This window comes from Tachysurus fulvidraco, chromosome 11 (assembly GCF_022655615.1).
Source record: "Tachysurus fulvidraco isolate hzauxx_2018 chromosome 11, HZAU_PFXX_2.0, whole genome shotgun sequence".
Taxonomy (NCBI): domain Eukaryota; kingdom Metazoa; phylum Chordata; class Actinopteri; order Siluriformes; family Bagridae; genus Tachysurus; species Tachysurus fulvidraco.
The window spans coordinates 19864302-19881404 of record NC_062528.1 but is presented as its reverse complement, the minus strand read 5'-3'; the positions used below and the strand labels follow the sequence as shown (position 1 = coordinate 19881404).

The window sequence follows — 17103 nt, the reverse complement described above, 5'->3', positions numbered from 1 at the left end:
AGGTTGGTGGAGAGCTCCTGCCTCAAGTGGAGGAGTTTAAGTATCTTGGGTCTCGTTTACGAGTGAGGGAAGGATGGAGCGGGAGATCGACAGGCGGATTGGTGTATCTTCGGCAGTGATGCGGTCGATATACCGATCTGTTGTAGTGAAGAAAGAGCTGAGCAACCAGGCGAAGCTCGATCTACGTTCCTACCCTCATCTATGGTCATGAGCTTTGGGTCATGACCGAAAGGACAAGATCCCGGATACAGGCGGCCGAAATGAGTTTCCTCCTCAGGGTGGCTGGGCGCTCCCTTAGAGATAGTGTGAGGAGCTCGGTCACTCGGGAGGAGCTCAGAGTAGAGCCACTGCTCCTCCACATCAAGAGGAGTCAGCTGAGGTGGCTCGGGCATCTGTTTCGGATGCCTCCTGGACGCCTCCCTGGGAAGGTGTTCCGGGCATGTCCAACCGGGAGGAGGCCCCGGGGAAGACCTAGGACACGCTGGATGGACTATGTCTCTCGGCTGGCCTGGGAACGCTTCGGTATTCCCCCGGAAGAGCTGAAAGAAGTGTCTGGGGAGAGGGAAGTCTGGGCATCCCTGCTTAGACTGCTGCCCCCGCGACCCGGCCCCGGATAAGCGGTAGAAGATGGATGGATGGATTGATGGATGGATGCATGGATAATAATAATAATAGTTAATCTTTTTAAAATAAATTTTAAACTTTAATTGTATATATTCATTTATTTATTTTTATCCTTGTTTTTTCTGATTATTATTATTATTATTATTATTATTATTTGTTTGTTTGTTTGTTTTTCTCTCTCTTCTGTTTCCATGCTTCTGTAAAGCTACTTTGAGACAATAGGAATTGTTAAAAGCGCTATACAAATAAATTAAATTGAAAAAAAAATTCAATTCTGACAGGAAGTGGAAACACGTAAACACCGGTTTATCTGGATCTTTCCAATATGGTGGACGTGTAGACGCGTCGCTTTAACGTGCAACCTGACTAATATGGCGTGTACAATTCGTTTGATTGGCCGTTAGATGTCAGTAAACAGTCGCGTGAGTCTCTTTCACACCTAACAAGAAAGAAACTTCCGGTAGTGAGTTTGTTTCGTTCGACTGTTTACAGCTTATTCCTCTTTTTCGACGCACGTTGATGTTTGCTGACGGACTTTCTGTTTTTCGGTAAAAATATTACACTTGTTTAAATCAGGTCAGAAATAACTTCACAGCGGCGGATTTTAGCTGGTTTTTGTGGAACTGTTGAGGGCCGTATTCCAAATTGTATCATTTTATTAATGAAGTGCACTAGGCAGCGTGCTCATTATATTCTTTTTCCCTTGATGTAGTGCACTCAGGTAGGGAATAAGGGGCGGTTTGGAACGTGTGAGCATGAGCTTCATAACAAATAGGCAATAAATAAGTTTGTTTATCTGATTTGAATTTAAACACAGATTTATCTGTAATTATAACTTGATGTTTATATTCTAAAATGTTATTAAATAAAAAAATACATTTAATCGATGTTTATTTGCTTTTAGGGTCTTTTCACTTTCAGATCATTCTTTGTGCTGTAATCACAGTGAACCACAACAAAGTGATGATATAATAATATTATTATTATTATTATTATTATTATTATTATTATTATTAAGTACAATAGAGTAAAATTTGTATTAAATATATTGATGTGTATTCACATCACTTCTGTATGCGCTTATTGTCTCAAGAAATGTTCTCTTTCTGTCCAGATGCCTAATGTTAGTCCAGCTGGATCTTCTCCACCTGTGAGTGGAAGCGTCAAAGATCCACAGCAGCTACACCGATCTGAGACGGCAAGCTACGGCTGGGCTTTTAAAGAGGACGCTCCCCATCTGGGACTCCCTGAACGGCCGAGCGTGTTGGACCGTGTGGAGGTAGCGGAGGCGAATCGCTGCCCCGAGCAGCGTAATACAGGTGAAGCGAAAACCTCGGGAGATGACGAGCGAGCGTGCTGTCAGCCGAGAAACAGAGAAGAGGTCATTAAAGAGATCAGCGTCAGCAGCACGGCTTTCATCGGCCCCGTGTCACGACCACGGCCTGAGCTAGAAGGTGAGCTGAGCGAGTTTTATAAAGAGCTTGAGCAAATCCAAAAGCCAGACACTGTCGATGGGAGTAAGGAGCCTGTAACTCAGTCCTGGCCTCCACCAGACACTGTAAATGGGAACAGTGAGAATGTCTATCGGCCCTGGGCTCGATCGATCAACACACCGGTCGTAAAAGAGAAGTGGAACAATCACAGGAACACCTACAGGCCTTATCTAGGTTCTCGTCCACAAACAGACTACAGGAACACTCCACAGTGGAGACCTCAGGTTCATGATTGCTCAAACCTACACAGATTTCAAAATCAGTGGCAGGTTCCTCCACCAAACGTCTACTTCTATCCTCCACCTGGACCTGGAGATCACACACGCCCGCCGTACTCCCAGCCTCACAGACACCAGTGCCCTCAGGCTACTACTGCACACTTCCAGCTCAGTCCTGATGCCAGACTCGCTTCATCTCCCAGCCCTGCTTCATACGCTCCATACGAAGCCTTTGAAAGACGGTACTACGAGGAGCAGAATTCTCAGGATGTGAACCAGAGCACACGTAACAACGAGCCGGTGTTGATTTTAATGAGAGGAGTCCCAGGTTCTGGGAAATCAACTCTGGCTAGGTGAGTTTTTCATGTAGAGGTGAATAAAATACACGACACGATGTTGTGCAGGAACAAGTTTTTAACTATTACATAAACTTCACTGGTGTCCTCGATTCATCAGCATCGATCCTTTCATCAACATCACTCTGGTTTCCTATATTACTCAGAATTCCATAGTGTTGTGGTGGGAAATTTTCTGTGCTTGACTAAAGCTCATAAATCCGAATTTCCCAACTCCGAATAGGATAAACTTAGGAATCAAACCAACAGTAAAATGTTTTCAAATGTTTTGATAATACAATATATATATTCACTTGTAAAAGCTTAAAGATTTCATTACTTTTGTGGTAATATCTGACGTTTACCATGGACTCTGTAACATTTTTTGTGGAAAAAATGCCTTGATTACCTTGTTTCAAGCCATTCTAGTGTGGTATAGAAAGCCTGCAGGAAGACTCAGCTCGATTCGCACCAGTTCTCATTAATATTCAATGAGCTATGCTGCTTGGCTCCGATTGGCTAACCGCTAGGATATGAGAGCATGACTATTCGTTCACCCAGCGCAATAAGTAGCCTAGGATAGAGGAACTTTGTTTACAATCACCTGGAATTGCGGCAGAATGGCTTCAGGTATATTGACGTTCAGCCATTCTTGCTGTATAGGAAACTCACTGAGCTACACGAATTCTGTGGGCGTGGTCTCAAGCGGGAGAGCTCATGAATAGTAATGAGCTCGATCATTTCTACGTCACTCTGAGCAGCTTTTCTAACTGACCTGATTTCTCCGTTTATTTCTTTTCGGTGGCTAAAACTGACAGGGGATGTAACAGTTCATTTTCCAGTACATTCCCGACACAACACAAACACATATGGACCTAACACATATCAAAAAATACAAGTAAAAACGGTTTTGTGTGGAAGGGCACCTTTAAACACTGACTATAAAGATTTGCTGAGGTAAATATATATATAAATCATGACACACTCAGTGGCTTTCGAGTTTAAACGAACGCAGCGTCGTCTGTCCGTCTGCTTCCCTCTGCATCTGTATAGTATTCTGTTGTAATAATCTATCGTAATAAAGCCGATTGATGTGCACTTCTCAGGCAGATATCATCCAGAGGTCCACATGGACTGATCCTCAGCACGGACGATTATTTCTACCAGGAGGACGGCTACCACTTCGAACCCGCTCTCCTCGGAGACGCACACGACTGGAATCACAACAGAGGTACGTCCATCTGGAAAGATCCTAATTACTATACAGACCTGGGGAAAATCACGTCGTAACGGAATCCCGTCTTTGTGATATTTTTGCATTACAGCCAAACAAGCCATGCTGGAAATGCGTACGCCGATTGTTATCGACAACACAAACATTCGAGCCTGGGAAATGAAACCGTACGTCACTGCGGTGAGTCTTAACCTTAAATTGACTACAAGGTTTAATTTGTGGCTGGATTATTTATTTATTTATTTATTTATTTTTTAAGACTTTCTCTGATTTTCATTTCTTTCTTTTATGGTCTTTCAGGCTTTAGAGATGAGGTACAGAGTGGACTTTGTTGAGCCGGACACCAGCTGGAAATATGATCCTGTGGAGTTAGAAAAGTGAGTGTGCTGTTAAATCATAAACCCCAGGACTCATAAGACCTCAACAGAACTCGAATGAGTGTTTATGCTAACGTTTAAGGAGTTTTTCCTGCTCATGACTGCTGTTTCTGTAAAGTCGCCCCATGATAACGGACTTTTGAGTATTTCTCAATGTATTAAAGATTAATTAAAGATCACTCTAAAGACATTGAGGTTGTATGACTTCCCATTAGTCATGGCCTAATGGTTAGAGAGTCTGACTCCTAACCCTAAGGTTGTGGGTTCGAGTCTCGGGCCGGCAATACCATGACTGAGGAGCCCTTGAGCAAGGCATCAGAACACCCCCCCCCCCCCCCCCAACTGCTCCATGGGCACCGCAGCATAAATGGCTGCCCACTCCTCCGGGTGTGTGTTCAGGGTGTGTGTGTGTTCACGGTGTGTGTGTGTTCACTGCTGTGTGTGTGTGTGTTCACTGCTGTGTGTGTGTGTGTGTTCACTGCTGTGTGTGTGTGTGTGTGTTCACTGCTGTGTGTGTGTGTTCACTGCTGTGTGTGTGTGTTCACTGCTGTGTGTGTGTGTGTTCACTGCTGTGTGTGTGTGTGTTCACTGCTGTGTGTGTGTGTGTGTGTTCACTGCTGTGTGTGTGTGTGTGTGTTCACTGCTGTGTGTGTGTGTGTGTGTTCACTGCTGTGTGTGTGTGTGTGTGTTCACTGCTGTGTGTGTGTGTGTGTTCACTGCTGTGTGTGTGTGTGTGTTCACTGCTGTGTGTGTGTGTGTGTTCACTGCTGTGTGTGTGTGTGTGTTCACTGCTGTGTGTGTGTGTGTGTTCACTGCTGTGTGTGTGTGTGTGTGTGTTCACTGCTGTGTGTGTGTGTGTGTGTGTTCACTGCTGTGTGTGTGTGTGTGTGTGTTCACTGCTGTGTGTGTGTGTGTGTGTGTGTGTTCACTGCTGTGTGTGTGTGTGTGTGTGTGTGTTCACTGCTGTGTGTGTGTGTGTGTGTGTGTGTGTTCACTGCTGTGTGTGTGTGTGTGTGTGTGTGTTCACTGCTGTGTGTGTGTGTGTGTTCACTGCTGTGTGTGTGTGTGTGTTCACTGCTGTGTGTGTGTGTGTGTTCACTGCTGTGTGCGTGTGTTCACTGCAGTGTGTGTGTGCGTGTGTTCACTGCAGTGTGTGTGTGTGTGTGTGTGTGTGTTCACTGCAGTGTGTGTGTGTGTGTGTGTGTGTTCACTGCAGTGTGTGTGTGTGTGTGTGTGTTCACTGCAGTGTGTGTGTGTGTGTGTGTGTTCACTGCAGTGTGTGTGTGTGTGTGTGTGTTCACTGCAGTGTGTGTGTGTGTGTGTGTTCACTGCAGTGTGTGTGTGTGTGTGTGTTCACTGCAGTGTGTGTGTGTGTGTGTGTGTTCACTGCAGTGTGTGTGTGTGTGTGTGTGTTCACTGCAGTGTGTGTGTGTGTGTGTTCACTGCAGTGTGTGTGTGTGTGTGTGTGTGTTCACTGCAGTGTGTGTGTGTGTGTGTGTGTGTTCACTGCAGTGTGTGTGTGTGTGTGTGTGTGTTCACTGCAGTGTGTGTGTGTGTGTGTTCACTGCTGTGTGTGTGTGTGTGTGTGTGTTCACTGCTGTGTGTGTGTGTTCACTGCTGTGTGTGTGTGTTCACTGCTGTGTGTGTGTGTTCACTGCTGTGTGTGTGTGTTCACTGCTGTGTGTGTGTGTGTGTGTGTGTTCACTGCAGTGTGTGTGTGTGTGTGTGTTCACTGCAGTGTGTGTGTGTGTGTGTGTTCACTGCAGTGTGTGTGTGTGTGTGTGTGTGTTCACTGCAGTGTGTGTGTGTGTGTGTTCACTGCAGTGTGTGTGTGTGTGTGTGTGTTCACTGCAGTGTGTGTGTGTGTGTGTGTGTGTTCACTGCTGTGTGTGTGTGTGTGTGTGTGTTCACTGCTGTGTGTGTGTGTTCACTGCTGTGTGTGTGTGTTCACTGCTGTGTGTGTGTGTTCACTGCTGTGTGTGTGTGTTCACTGCTGTGTGTGTGTGTTCACTGCTGTGTGTGTGTGTTCACTGCTGTGTGTGTGTGTTCACTGCTGTGTGTGTGTTCACTGCTGTGTGTGTGTTCACTGCTGTGTGTGTGTGTGTGTTCACTGCTGTGTGTGTGTGTGTGTTCACTGCTGTGTGTGTGTGTGTGTTCACTGCTGTGTGTGTGTTCACTGCTGTGTGTGTGTTCACTGCTGTGTGTGTGTGTGTTCACTGCTGTGTGTGTGTGTGTTCACTGCTGTGTGTGTGTGTGTTCACTGCTGTGTGTGTGTGTGTGTTCACTGCTGTATGTGTGTGTTCACTGCTGTATGTGTGTGATCACGGTGTGTGTGTGTGTGTGTGTGTGTGTGTGTGTGTGTGTGTGTTCACTGCTGTGTGTGTGTGCACTTTGGATGGGTTAAACGCAGAGAACAGATTCTGAGTACGGGTCACCGTACTTAGCCGTATGTCACGTCACATTTATATTTTATTTATATATTTTATTTATGTATTTTATTAAGATTTATATTGTTGAAAGAGTAAAAAAAAAGGTGAGTTTAAATATAAAGACTAACCTCATAGAGAATACAGTAATCCACACAGATGATTAGTTCCTCTTAGGCCTAAGTAAGGAATAATAACACTTGGGGTTTTGCTGTTAAAGAACACTAATCAGTGACAGTTTGGTGTAATAGAAACATGTGTTTTATTCCACTTATAACTCAGCAGCAAGCCAAGTTGTGTGTATATTAAAGAATACCACAGATGTTCTTTGTATCCCTTTCTAGTTACTTGCAAGACAGGTTCTCTCACCTTCCTGTTTGTTTACATGTTTGTTTGTTTACATGTTTGCTTGTTTGCATATTTGTTTGTTTAGATGTTTACTTGTTTACATGTTTGTTTGTTTACATGTTTGCTTACATGATTTCTTGTTTACACGTTTGTTTGTTTACATGTGTGTTTGTTTACATGTTTGTTTGTTTACATGTATCTGTGACGGAGCAGGAACAAAATGAGCTGTGTCTCTAATGATGTCTTATACTCCCATACAATAAGCCTTATGTACTCGTGTCTAGTCTATAAATTGAAGTTCGCAAGACGTCTCATCCACTGGAGTGACGTAATATTGTTTCTCAGCTAGCTTTTGCACCTTGTTTATCAGCCGAATTAATTTACCCCGGATATTTGAAGTGCGCTTTTACTCTTCCTCTGGGAATTTTCACTGTGAACTCACTACTGAAACTATTTACACTACAAAATGGTCCAGAAGTATGGGACGAGTGTAATGTGGCATGGTGTGGCATACCAAACCAAAAGTCTTTCTCTCATCTCCTTCCTTTGTGTCTCAGGAGGAATCATCACGGAGTCTCGAGGGAAACTATAGCAAAAATGCTGAACCGATTCGAGCTTCCCATCAGCGTGGACATCGTGATGAATTCTTATGAACCTTCACATAAAAGAATAGAGCATCATTCCAGACATTAAAGACACAAAAAACTGACTTGAAGACTTTTAAAAGGAAATGAACGTATTTTTGTGCGATTTTTAAAGAGGTTTTAAACAATATCGACTCTCTTCTCATCTCTTTTATTGTTTTATTTAAACTTTATGACAGGAAGTCTTTAAATTAGTCATTAATATTAATGCTGCCAATGATGTAAGTCTTTTTTATTTTAAGAAATCTTTATAGATCTTTAGAAATTTTTTTTTCATTTGAAGCAGTTGTTTTTCTTTTTGAAAGCTTTGTATGAATCAACTGAATTTCTTTTCTATGTAAAATCCAACTGTAACTTCATTTTACAGTATATACCTATTAAGTACCAAGAGCTCGCTTTACCTCAGTAGAACGATCCGATATAAACAACACAAAGGAACCCTCAGGTAAAATAAACAAAAATTCCATTTTCTTCTTGTTTCTTTTTTTCTTTTCTTTTTTTTTCCTAAATGAAAATGTTTTAAATTTGGCTCATTTGTTCTCCCTTTCTGTACAGAATTTGCTCTTATTCATGTTTGTGATGTGTAATGATGTTTTTAATTATGCCATGTTAATAAAATCAACGAACATTTTGTATAATAGAATTGTAATGAATACAGGATGTTCATTTCCATTATTTTTCAGAAGTTCATTTTATTGTTTATTTCACACATGTCCTTCTTTTTCCTTTTTCCAATACTACTTCTAAAACAACAACGATAATAATAATAATAATAATAATCGTTATTATTGTAATTATTTTTAGATTTTAATTTTATTAATAAAATAATAATTATTATAGGATAACATTAATAATAATAACAACATTATTAATAATAATAATAATAATAATAGCTATTACTGTAATTATTTTAATAACATTTAAATTTTATTAATAAATTAATAATAATGGTAATAATAATAAGGAAAATTTGGTAGGAGTAAAATAGTAGTTAAATGTATGTTTGAATTGTTTATCATTTATTTCTATTATAGAAATAAATTATATTATCACATAATAATAATAATAATCATCATCATATCAGTGCAGTATGTCAGTATGTTCACTCAGTGTTTAATGTATTTATAGTATGTTTTTTTTAAATACTAAAATAATATATAATTATGTAGAATATAATGTAATATAATTAAATATTTAATATATCATTTATATTAATATTACATTATTTATAATTTATTTTTCTTCTTCTTCTTCTTCTTATTATTATTATTATTATTATTATTATTAGGGGGGCATGGTGGCTCAGTGGATAGCTCGTTTGCCTCACACCTCCAGGGTCGGGGGTTCGATTCCCACCTCCGCCTTGTGTGTGTGTAGTTTGCATGTTCTCCCCGTGCCTCGGGGGTTTCCTCCGGGTACTCCGGTTTCCTCCCCCGGTCCAAAGACATGCATGGTAGGTTGATTGGCATCTCTGGAAAATTGTCCGTAGTGTGTGAGTGTGTGAGTGAATGAGTGTGTGTGTGTGCCCTGTGATGGGTTGGCAGTCCGTCCAGGGTGTATCCTGCCTCGATTCCCAATGATGCCTGAGATAGGCACAGGCTCCCCGTGACCCGAGGTAGTTCGGATAAGCGGTAGAAGATGAATGACAGTTACAGTGACGTGACATACGGCTGAGTACGGTGACCCATACTCAGAATTGGTTCTCTGCATTTAACCCATCCAAAGTGCACACACACAGCAGTGAACACACACACACTGTGAACACACACCCGGAGCAGTGGGCAACCATTTATGCTGTGGCGCCCGGGGAGCAGTTGGGGGGATTCGGTGCCTTGCTCAAGGGCACCTCAGTCGTGGCCGGCCCGAGACTCGAACCCACAACCTTCGGGTTACAAGTCAGACTCTCTAACCATTATTATTATTATTATTATTAACAAATTTTAAATATTAAAATAATTACAATGATAATACTTATTAATATTATTATTATTAGTATTTGTTGTATTATTATTATCATTATTAATGTTATTATTATTAATGTTACTGTGCGCGCGTGTCCAGTAGAGGTCAGTGTCGGTCCGTGCTTTGTTTGCGCGCGCGCGAATTGTGCACTGGTGCAGCTGCAGCAGGAATTGGCGCCATTTTGAAGCTCAGCGCGGATCACAGAGCGGCGGTGAGTGTATGAGGGGGGAGACGCACGCGCGCGCGCGCGCACACACACACACACACACACACACACACACACGGCGGCGGCTGCTGAGCTGATCAACACTCAGGTACACGGCGCTACCTGGACGATTTAACCCCCTGAGGTGCGCTTTATATTTACACCTTTACACATTTGCGTCTGTGTGTTTTATTCCTTTTAAACACGGCTACAGATTCGGTGTAATGGCGGTTTTACAGCTGCAGCTGCTTCACTAGTGTAAGCTTTAGCTTTAGCATGTGGCTAACACGCTAATCTTTCTTTATAACCACAAACCCGCGCCGAGTTTCTGACGTCTGACTGGAAAAGATCCGGATTTTTGTCGCTGTGTTGTGGTTTGTGTGAGAGTGTGTAGTTTTATTGCTTTATTCTGGTGTTTTTGTTGTAGCTAAGGCTAAAGCTAATGTAGCTGTTTATCTAATGATGCTAACAAACACACCGGAGCTCGTGAACGCTGCATTAACGCTCTGACGGCTTAAAATATCGGTTACAACAACGATATAACTGGATGAGTTAGTTTGTGTCTGACGGATAAAATCTAGCTTTGTGTTGGATGTCTATTGTGGGGAATTTCGTAAATGTTGCTAATAATGATTAGCATGCTAACTGTCATGTAGTCTTAAATGCACTGGTTGTTTATGTTTAATTAATTAGTTTGCAGCTAATCAGCTCCACCCCGTGTGTGTGTGGTGCGTGTGCATGTGGGTGTGTGTGTGTACACAAACATTTTTTGTTATGAATCATCAACTAAATACTTTAGTTATTAGTGCGTTATAATACGGCATTAGACGTGCCTAGTGTGTGTGTGCGCGCGCGCGCATGTGGTGTGTGTGTGCATGTGGTAATGTGTGTTCATGTGGTGCGTGTGTGTACACACACATTTTGTTTTGTTATGGATCATCAGACTAAATACTTCAGTTATTAGTTCGTTATAATACGGCATTAAACGTGCTTAGTGTGTGGTGTGTGTGTGTGTGTGTGTGTGTGTGTGAGGGAGAGAGACTATTGGGATTGTTATGGATTATCAAACCGAGTGCTTGGGTTATCAGAGCTCTATAATGCAACAAAAGACCTGCATAATGTCATCGATGTGTGTTAGTGCTGCTGTGTGTGTGTGAGAGAGAATAGTGATCTGATTTTGTTATGGATCATTAAACCAATTGTGTCAGATTATAGAGTGTTATAATGTGACATAAGACATGCGTAACGTCATTGATGGTGTTAGTACTGCTGAGAGAGAGAGGGAGAGAGAGAGAGAGTAAACATTACATTTTTTAAGGATCATTAAACGACTGTGGGGGGTTTATGTGGTGTTATAATGTGACATAAGACATTCATAATGTGTCATTTATGGTGTTAGTATTGCTGAGAGAGAGAGAGAGAGTAAACATTTATTTTTTTAGGGATCATTAAATGACCTGTGTGGGTTTATATGGTGTTCTAATGTGACATAAGACATTCATAAAGTGTCACTGATGGTGTTAGTACTGCTGAGAGAGAGAGAGTGTGAGTAAGGAAACATTAAAATTTTTTAAGGATCAATAAACAAGCTGTGTGGGTTTATGTGGTGTTATAATGTGACATAAGACATTCATAAAGTGTCACTGATGATGTTAGTATTGCTGAGAGAGAGAGAGAGAGTAAACATTTATTTTTTTAGGGATCATTAAATGACCTGTGTGGGTTTATATGGTGTTCTAATGTGACATAAGACATTCATAAAGTGTCACTGATGGTGTTAGTACTGCTGAGAGAGAGAGAGTGTGAGTAAGGAAACATTAAATTTTTTTAAGGATCAATAAACAAGCTGTGTGGGTTTATGTGGTGTTATAATGTGACATAAGACATTCATAAAGTGTCACTGATGATGTTAGTATTGCTGAGAAAGAGAGAGAGAGTAAACATTTATTTTATGGATCAATGTGTCATTGATGTTTATAATTATTTCACAAAGGTCGGTCAAATTCATGCTAGTTTCATTAACACCACTTCTATTTATTTAGTTTGATGTTTGTTCCGATTTTAATCGTTAATTCATTTGGAGTATTTTACATTTCATCATTTTTTTATATATATTTCTTAATTCTAGGGCATCAATTTCCTGTACAATAAAACTCAGCCCCAGAACACGTTAAAACATCTTTTAGAGAATGTTTCCCGTGTGTTTATGGATTCTGTGCTGATTTGTTGGTTCACGTTGTGAAAACGAGCCGTATCGCTATTCGTGGACGTCTCTGTTTTTGGTGCATTTGTGGATATCCTGCTGTTACAGAAGCGGTGATTTCTCTGATTTACAGCCTCTACTGTGATTTCTTTTCCAAAGCCCATATCTGTGTTTTTCATCATCCTCCTATGAAGAAATTATAGGCAGAATTACTCAGCGGTGGTTTGGTGTTGTATCCACTCGCATGTTTCTGTGCAGATTTTGCTTTGTTTTGTGGGAAAAATGATGTTTACCTGCTGCTTCATGCAATATTTAATCTCTTGGCGCATGCATCAGCAACCTTCCCCTAGATATTAAACGTCACAAAAATAAAATAGGATGCTTCTCTGTTTGTGTTCTGTGTGATTTTGTTTTCAGATTGTTGCTAGACCTTTTGGTTCGTCCCAAACCGGAGGCTCGGCTTTTGTTGTTAGTGATCTGCGATGATGAGGGATGATGTGTGGTTTAATTCTGAACTCAGTTTACCTTCCTTATTGGTTTCCTCCATGTCCCCAGATTGTTCAAAAACATGACTGTGTGTGTTGGGGTGTGTGTGTGTGTGTGTGTGTGTGTTGGCGGGGGGTCTTGGGCTGTGTTTAGGTGGTCGTGTTGGGGTGTGTGTGTGTGGGGGGTGTTAGTGTGTGTGGGGGGTGTGTGTGTTGGGGGTGTGGTGGGGTTGGCGTGGCGTGGCCTCGTCCAAAATGGCTCCGCCCCATTTACAGTATGAACGGTTTGCTGAGCATGAAAATTAAAGAGTTAAGAGTTAAATGTCTGTCGAAGCTGTTCGGATGTCCCAAGACTAAGGATTTACTTTGAGAACAGCTCGTGTTTATAGCGATTCTGTGTCCAGCACAATATTTCCATCACCATTGATCCATTTATGTTTATTTTTACCAAATCTATTCATCAAACCTATGTATCTTTATTGAGCATGTTACCGTTACATGTTTGTTCTTATTCTGTATAAACAAACAAGTATTTTATATGATACAATAAAAATATTGCGGTCAGAGTCAGTTATAATACACCTACACACACTCACACACATACACACACACGCACTCTCTCACACACACGCACTCTCACACGCACTCTCGCACACACGCACACACACTCACACTCTCTCTCACACCCCACTCTCTCTCTCACACACACGCACGCGCACTCTCACACACACACACACTCTCACATCACACTCTCACATTACACTCTCTCACACACACTCACACACACACACTCTCTCACACACGCACACAGTCTGAACAGAATGTCATTAAAGCACTGGTTAGAATCCAGAAGTACATTTTCACCAGAACCGACACACCGTGTACACGACGTCTGAAGATCTGCCTCATATCTGATGTTTATATCATTCGTCTGCCAGAACACCTAAACAAAAACAACGCCGTCTTCCCAGTAGGCTGGAGAAAAGACGATCGATTCCGTTTCACCTGCGGTTATTGCGCTTTTTGGCCTCTTCGTGTTTTGCTTTAAGGTTTTAATTGCAGCCGGGGCCGACCGTTTCCTCCCCGCTGCGATGTCCTTGTAGGCTGCAGGGTTTCTGTAACTGCCCTGTGTTTTAGGGCCTTTTTACACTCGGACACTCCATGTGTGTTCTCTGATCCGATAGCTATCTGATTTGTTAAAACTGTTCCATTTACATTAGGCCACATAAATGCATCTCGGCGAATCGGATATCGATTCGATCTTTCTAGTCCCGCCCAAAATACTTATATATTTGACCTCATTTCCGGGGTAATTGAAATGGAACACGCTTTGGTGTATGCGGCTTTCTATATGTGATCAAAATGAAGACGAAAAAAAGTCTTTGTTACGACGGTTATGCTACAAAAAACAGCGTTTACTGTTTACTGCATTTTCACTGGAGGCAGCAGTGCATTTTAAGACCCAACGAGACACCTGGGTGAAAGATCAGAGCCAGCACTGGTGGGAAAACATATTTGTTTCTGGCGCGATGCACGACTCGTGAGTCACCTGACAGCGACGTACTTCCGTTTGGGAGGAGTATACAGTAGCGCTGACGTATGTGGCTTGAACAACCACATGCATTTACACCTGAAATGCGTACCAGTCCACCTCCTGAAGGGGTTTGAACCATCGGATTTGTATCCGTCTGGAAACCGTTTCGGAGGGCATTTAGACCTGGTCTTTTTACCATCAGATAGCTATCTGATCACAGAAAACACATGAAGTCACCAGGTGTAAAAAGCCCCTTATTTACTCCAGTTTGTTAAGACCATTTGATTATAATCTGAACTCCGCTGTCATTTGAGCCCCAAAAGCTGAATTGATCACATTTAGGATTAAAGGCTGGTTTATAGAAGAATTTACACTCTATTTTGTTTTATTTTGCTTCAGTTATTGCAAATAGCTGTCAATCGACTGGAGGATTTTTCTACAGAACCTCAGTTTCGTTCAGTGAAAGTGTTCCAGCACTCAACAGGTTCTTTGTAAAAATATTTCAGACACTTCACACCATCTGTTGCCTAAGATCTCTTCACACACTGGTCCAAAATCTCACACAGACCGAGAGCAAGAGCTCGAAATTCTAATTTCTCTCATCCCTAATTAAGATCACAATTTTTCATTAGACCGACCAAGCTTTATTGCCACAGTCGTATACATGCTTTATGTACATTTGCAGGATTAAGGCGATGCCCCAGAGCTAGCACAGCTCTGTCTTTCAGGCTTTGTACAGTATAACGTTTAGCGGTTTTACACGCACTGTCGCGCACTGAGCTCTCGCCCTCTAACGGGCTCTAATAAAACTTTCCGCTCTTGTTGTGATTGTTGCCATGAGTCTCAAATTAAAACCTCACTGACCATACGTTTGAAAAATCAAACATTTCTGCTAATATAGACAATTCTGAAGTCTTGTATGCAATATAGGTTTAAAAGCTACATGAATTGCATTTAAAACGTTTAAACGCTGGGCCGGAGGCAGCAGTGGGCAAAGGGAAAGTAACAGCGCGATCTGCAGCAGACTCGCACACAAAAGCTCCAAAAAAAATTTTTTTTTTTACCGCTCATCTTAGGCTACTGACACTAGTGCTGCCCTAGGGCTGGGCGATATGACTGAAAACTGTATCACGATATCAGTGTTTCATATCGGTCGATATCGATAATTATTGATATTTTTTATGAGCCATTTAAAATAAGGACCAGGAGAAATATATTACATTTAAACATTTTTATTGTAAACTAAACCTTCCTCTGGTCAGAATCCCCTCCGTTATTAAGACATGAATGTCAATAAAATAAATAAATAAATAAAATGTAAACATAAGTCTAAAGTCACAATATACACTTAACTATCATCTCAACATTTAAGGTGCAAAATGAAAGAAAATGTAAGAAATGCTTAATAAAGTGTAATAAAATAATGCAAAGTGTTAAATATAAACAGAGAAACCTGAGAATTTAGTGCGAGGATGTTCTCTAGCTGTTCATCTTCTGGTGAATAAAGTGTGTAAAATATGTGCAGTGTTTTGTAAACATAAATAAAACTGAAGTAGACTGAGATACATCTGTGATAGAAAACACAAACCTGATACACTACAGTAACGTTATCTGAAATATAAAACCTGCAGAAATATGAAAAAGTAGCGGACTTTTCCTCTTTTATTTACAATTTTTCTCGCTCGCTCATTTTTTGCTTATCAGTTGCCGGTTACTGAAGAGGAATCTAGCAGACCAGCACGAGAAGACGATATGGCGCAACCAAACGTGATACTGTTACATGATTGGCTGTTACCGTGTCACTCCCTACGTTGCTAGGTTGCCATTGCATTTATTAATGCAACCAAGCTTGCTTCGCAACATCTGTTTTCTTCCGACGAAGAATAAAAAAATAGCGAACGTTTTATCGAACACATGTTTTATTGATATCGATCACGTGTCTATCGCGATACATATCGTTATCGTTTTATCGCCCAGCCCTAGTGCTGCCTATGTCTCTGATGCTATCCTCTGTAGGATACAGTACAGTTAATTCCAGTTTACACACCACAAGCACAGCTCCTGCTCAGTCCAACAAGTGTCCCAAAGCAAACCCATCTCTCTGCTGTTTCAGCCTCAGTCCAGGTGGTTAGCACTTTCAATAAACTGGACCCAGCCAGTATTATCTAATTACCCGTAGTGCGCTTTCAGTAATATATCAAGCTCATTTAATCATTCCAGGTATCGCACACGACCGAGGCAGCAGTACTGCGTTCTGTTTCCTATGACGAAAACATGCAGCTTCCCGATAGAAGGTTGTTGTATTTAGGGCTGGGCGATAAAACGCTAACGATATGTATCGCGATAGACACGTGATCGATATCGATAACAAATTTGTTCAATAAAACGTTCGATTTTTTTTATTCTGCGTATGGCAGTTTTTTGGATATTATAAGTCTGCCATAGTCAGACCAATATCATCTGCAAATTATGCAAGATCGTCTTCTCCGCCAAGACTGTGCACTAAACTAGCACTAAATTCTCAGGTTTCTCCATGTTTATATTAACACATTGCACTATTTTATTAAGCATTTATTACATTTCCTTAAATGTTAAGAGATAATTGTTAAGTGTTCATTGTGACTTTAGACTTTTTACATTGTAATTATTTGAGTTTTCCTGGTTGTTGACATTTCTGTCTTAATAACTGAGGGGATTCTGATCAGAGGAAGGTTAAGTTTAAAATAAAAATGTTTAAATGTAATATATTTTTCTCCTGGTCCTTATTTTAAATGGGTCATAAAAATATCAATAATCGATATCGACCGATACGAAACACTGATATCGTGATACAGTTTTCAGTCATATCGCCCAGCCCTAGGGCAGCACTAGTGTCAGTAGCCTGAGATGAGCGGTAAAAAACCTGTTGGTTATGGGCAGAACTGGATTAGGTGTTGGGGCCACACCACCGATTGGCCACTTATTTGTACCAGAACACACTAATGTTATTGTGTGGGACCGGTCCTTTTTAAACAG

General features: G+C 41.2%; 2 protein-coding genes across 5 annotated transcripts in view; both read left to right on the top strand.

Annotated features, from left to right (window-relative positions):
- The first annotated feature begins 1012 nt into the window (after positions 1 to 1012).
- On the top strand, positions 1013 to 8374 carry n4bp2l2 (NEDD4 binding protein 2-like 2). 2 transcript variants are annotated; one of them, XM_027150397.2, is made up of 6 exons: positions 1013 to 1172; positions 1739 to 2688; positions 3777 to 3901; positions 3996 to 4084; positions 4205 to 4281; positions 7613 to 8374. In XM_027150397.2, exons 2-6 carry the CDS (start codon positions 1739 to 1741, stop codon positions 7746 to 7748), a joined length of 1377 nt encoding a protein of 458 aa, XP_027006198.2. In that variant the 5' UTR covers positions 1013 to 1172; the 3' UTR covers positions 7749 to 8374. The 2 variants fall into 2 exon arrangements, with proteins under 2 accessions (XP_027006198.2, XP_027006199.2); XM_027150398.2 differs by lacking the exon at positions 1013 to 1172 and adding an exon at positions 1232 to 1345.
- Positions 8375 to 9850: 1476 nt separating this feature from the next.
- pds5b (PDS5 cohesin associated factor B) overlaps positions 9851 to 17103 on the top strand; it is a 50350-nt gene continuing 43097 nt past the window's right edge. The window contains exon 1 of one of the 3 annotated variants that reach the window (XM_027150715.2): positions 9851 to 9872. The gene's annotated coding sequence lies outside the window, so the exon portion shown is untranslated. The other 2 variants (XM_027150713.2, XM_027150714.2) reach the window with 2 other exon arrangements.

What these genes read in the sequence shown, in the direction of transcription:
- n4bp2l2 (XM_027150397.2), top strand. Translation starts at nt 1,739, where the DNA reads ATGCCTAATGTTAGTCCAGCTGGATCTTCTCCACCTGTGAGTGGAAGC. An exon ending in GGGAAATCAACTCTGGCTAG is followed by an intron (nt 2,689 to 3,776) that starts GTGAGTTTTTCA and finishes TGCACTTCTCAG; the next exon opens with GCAGATATCATCCAGAGGTC. An exon ending in CGACTGGAATCACAACAGAG is followed by an intron (nt 3,902 to 3,995) that starts GTACGTCCATCT and finishes TTTGCATTACAG; the next exon opens with CCAAACAAGCCATGCTGGAA.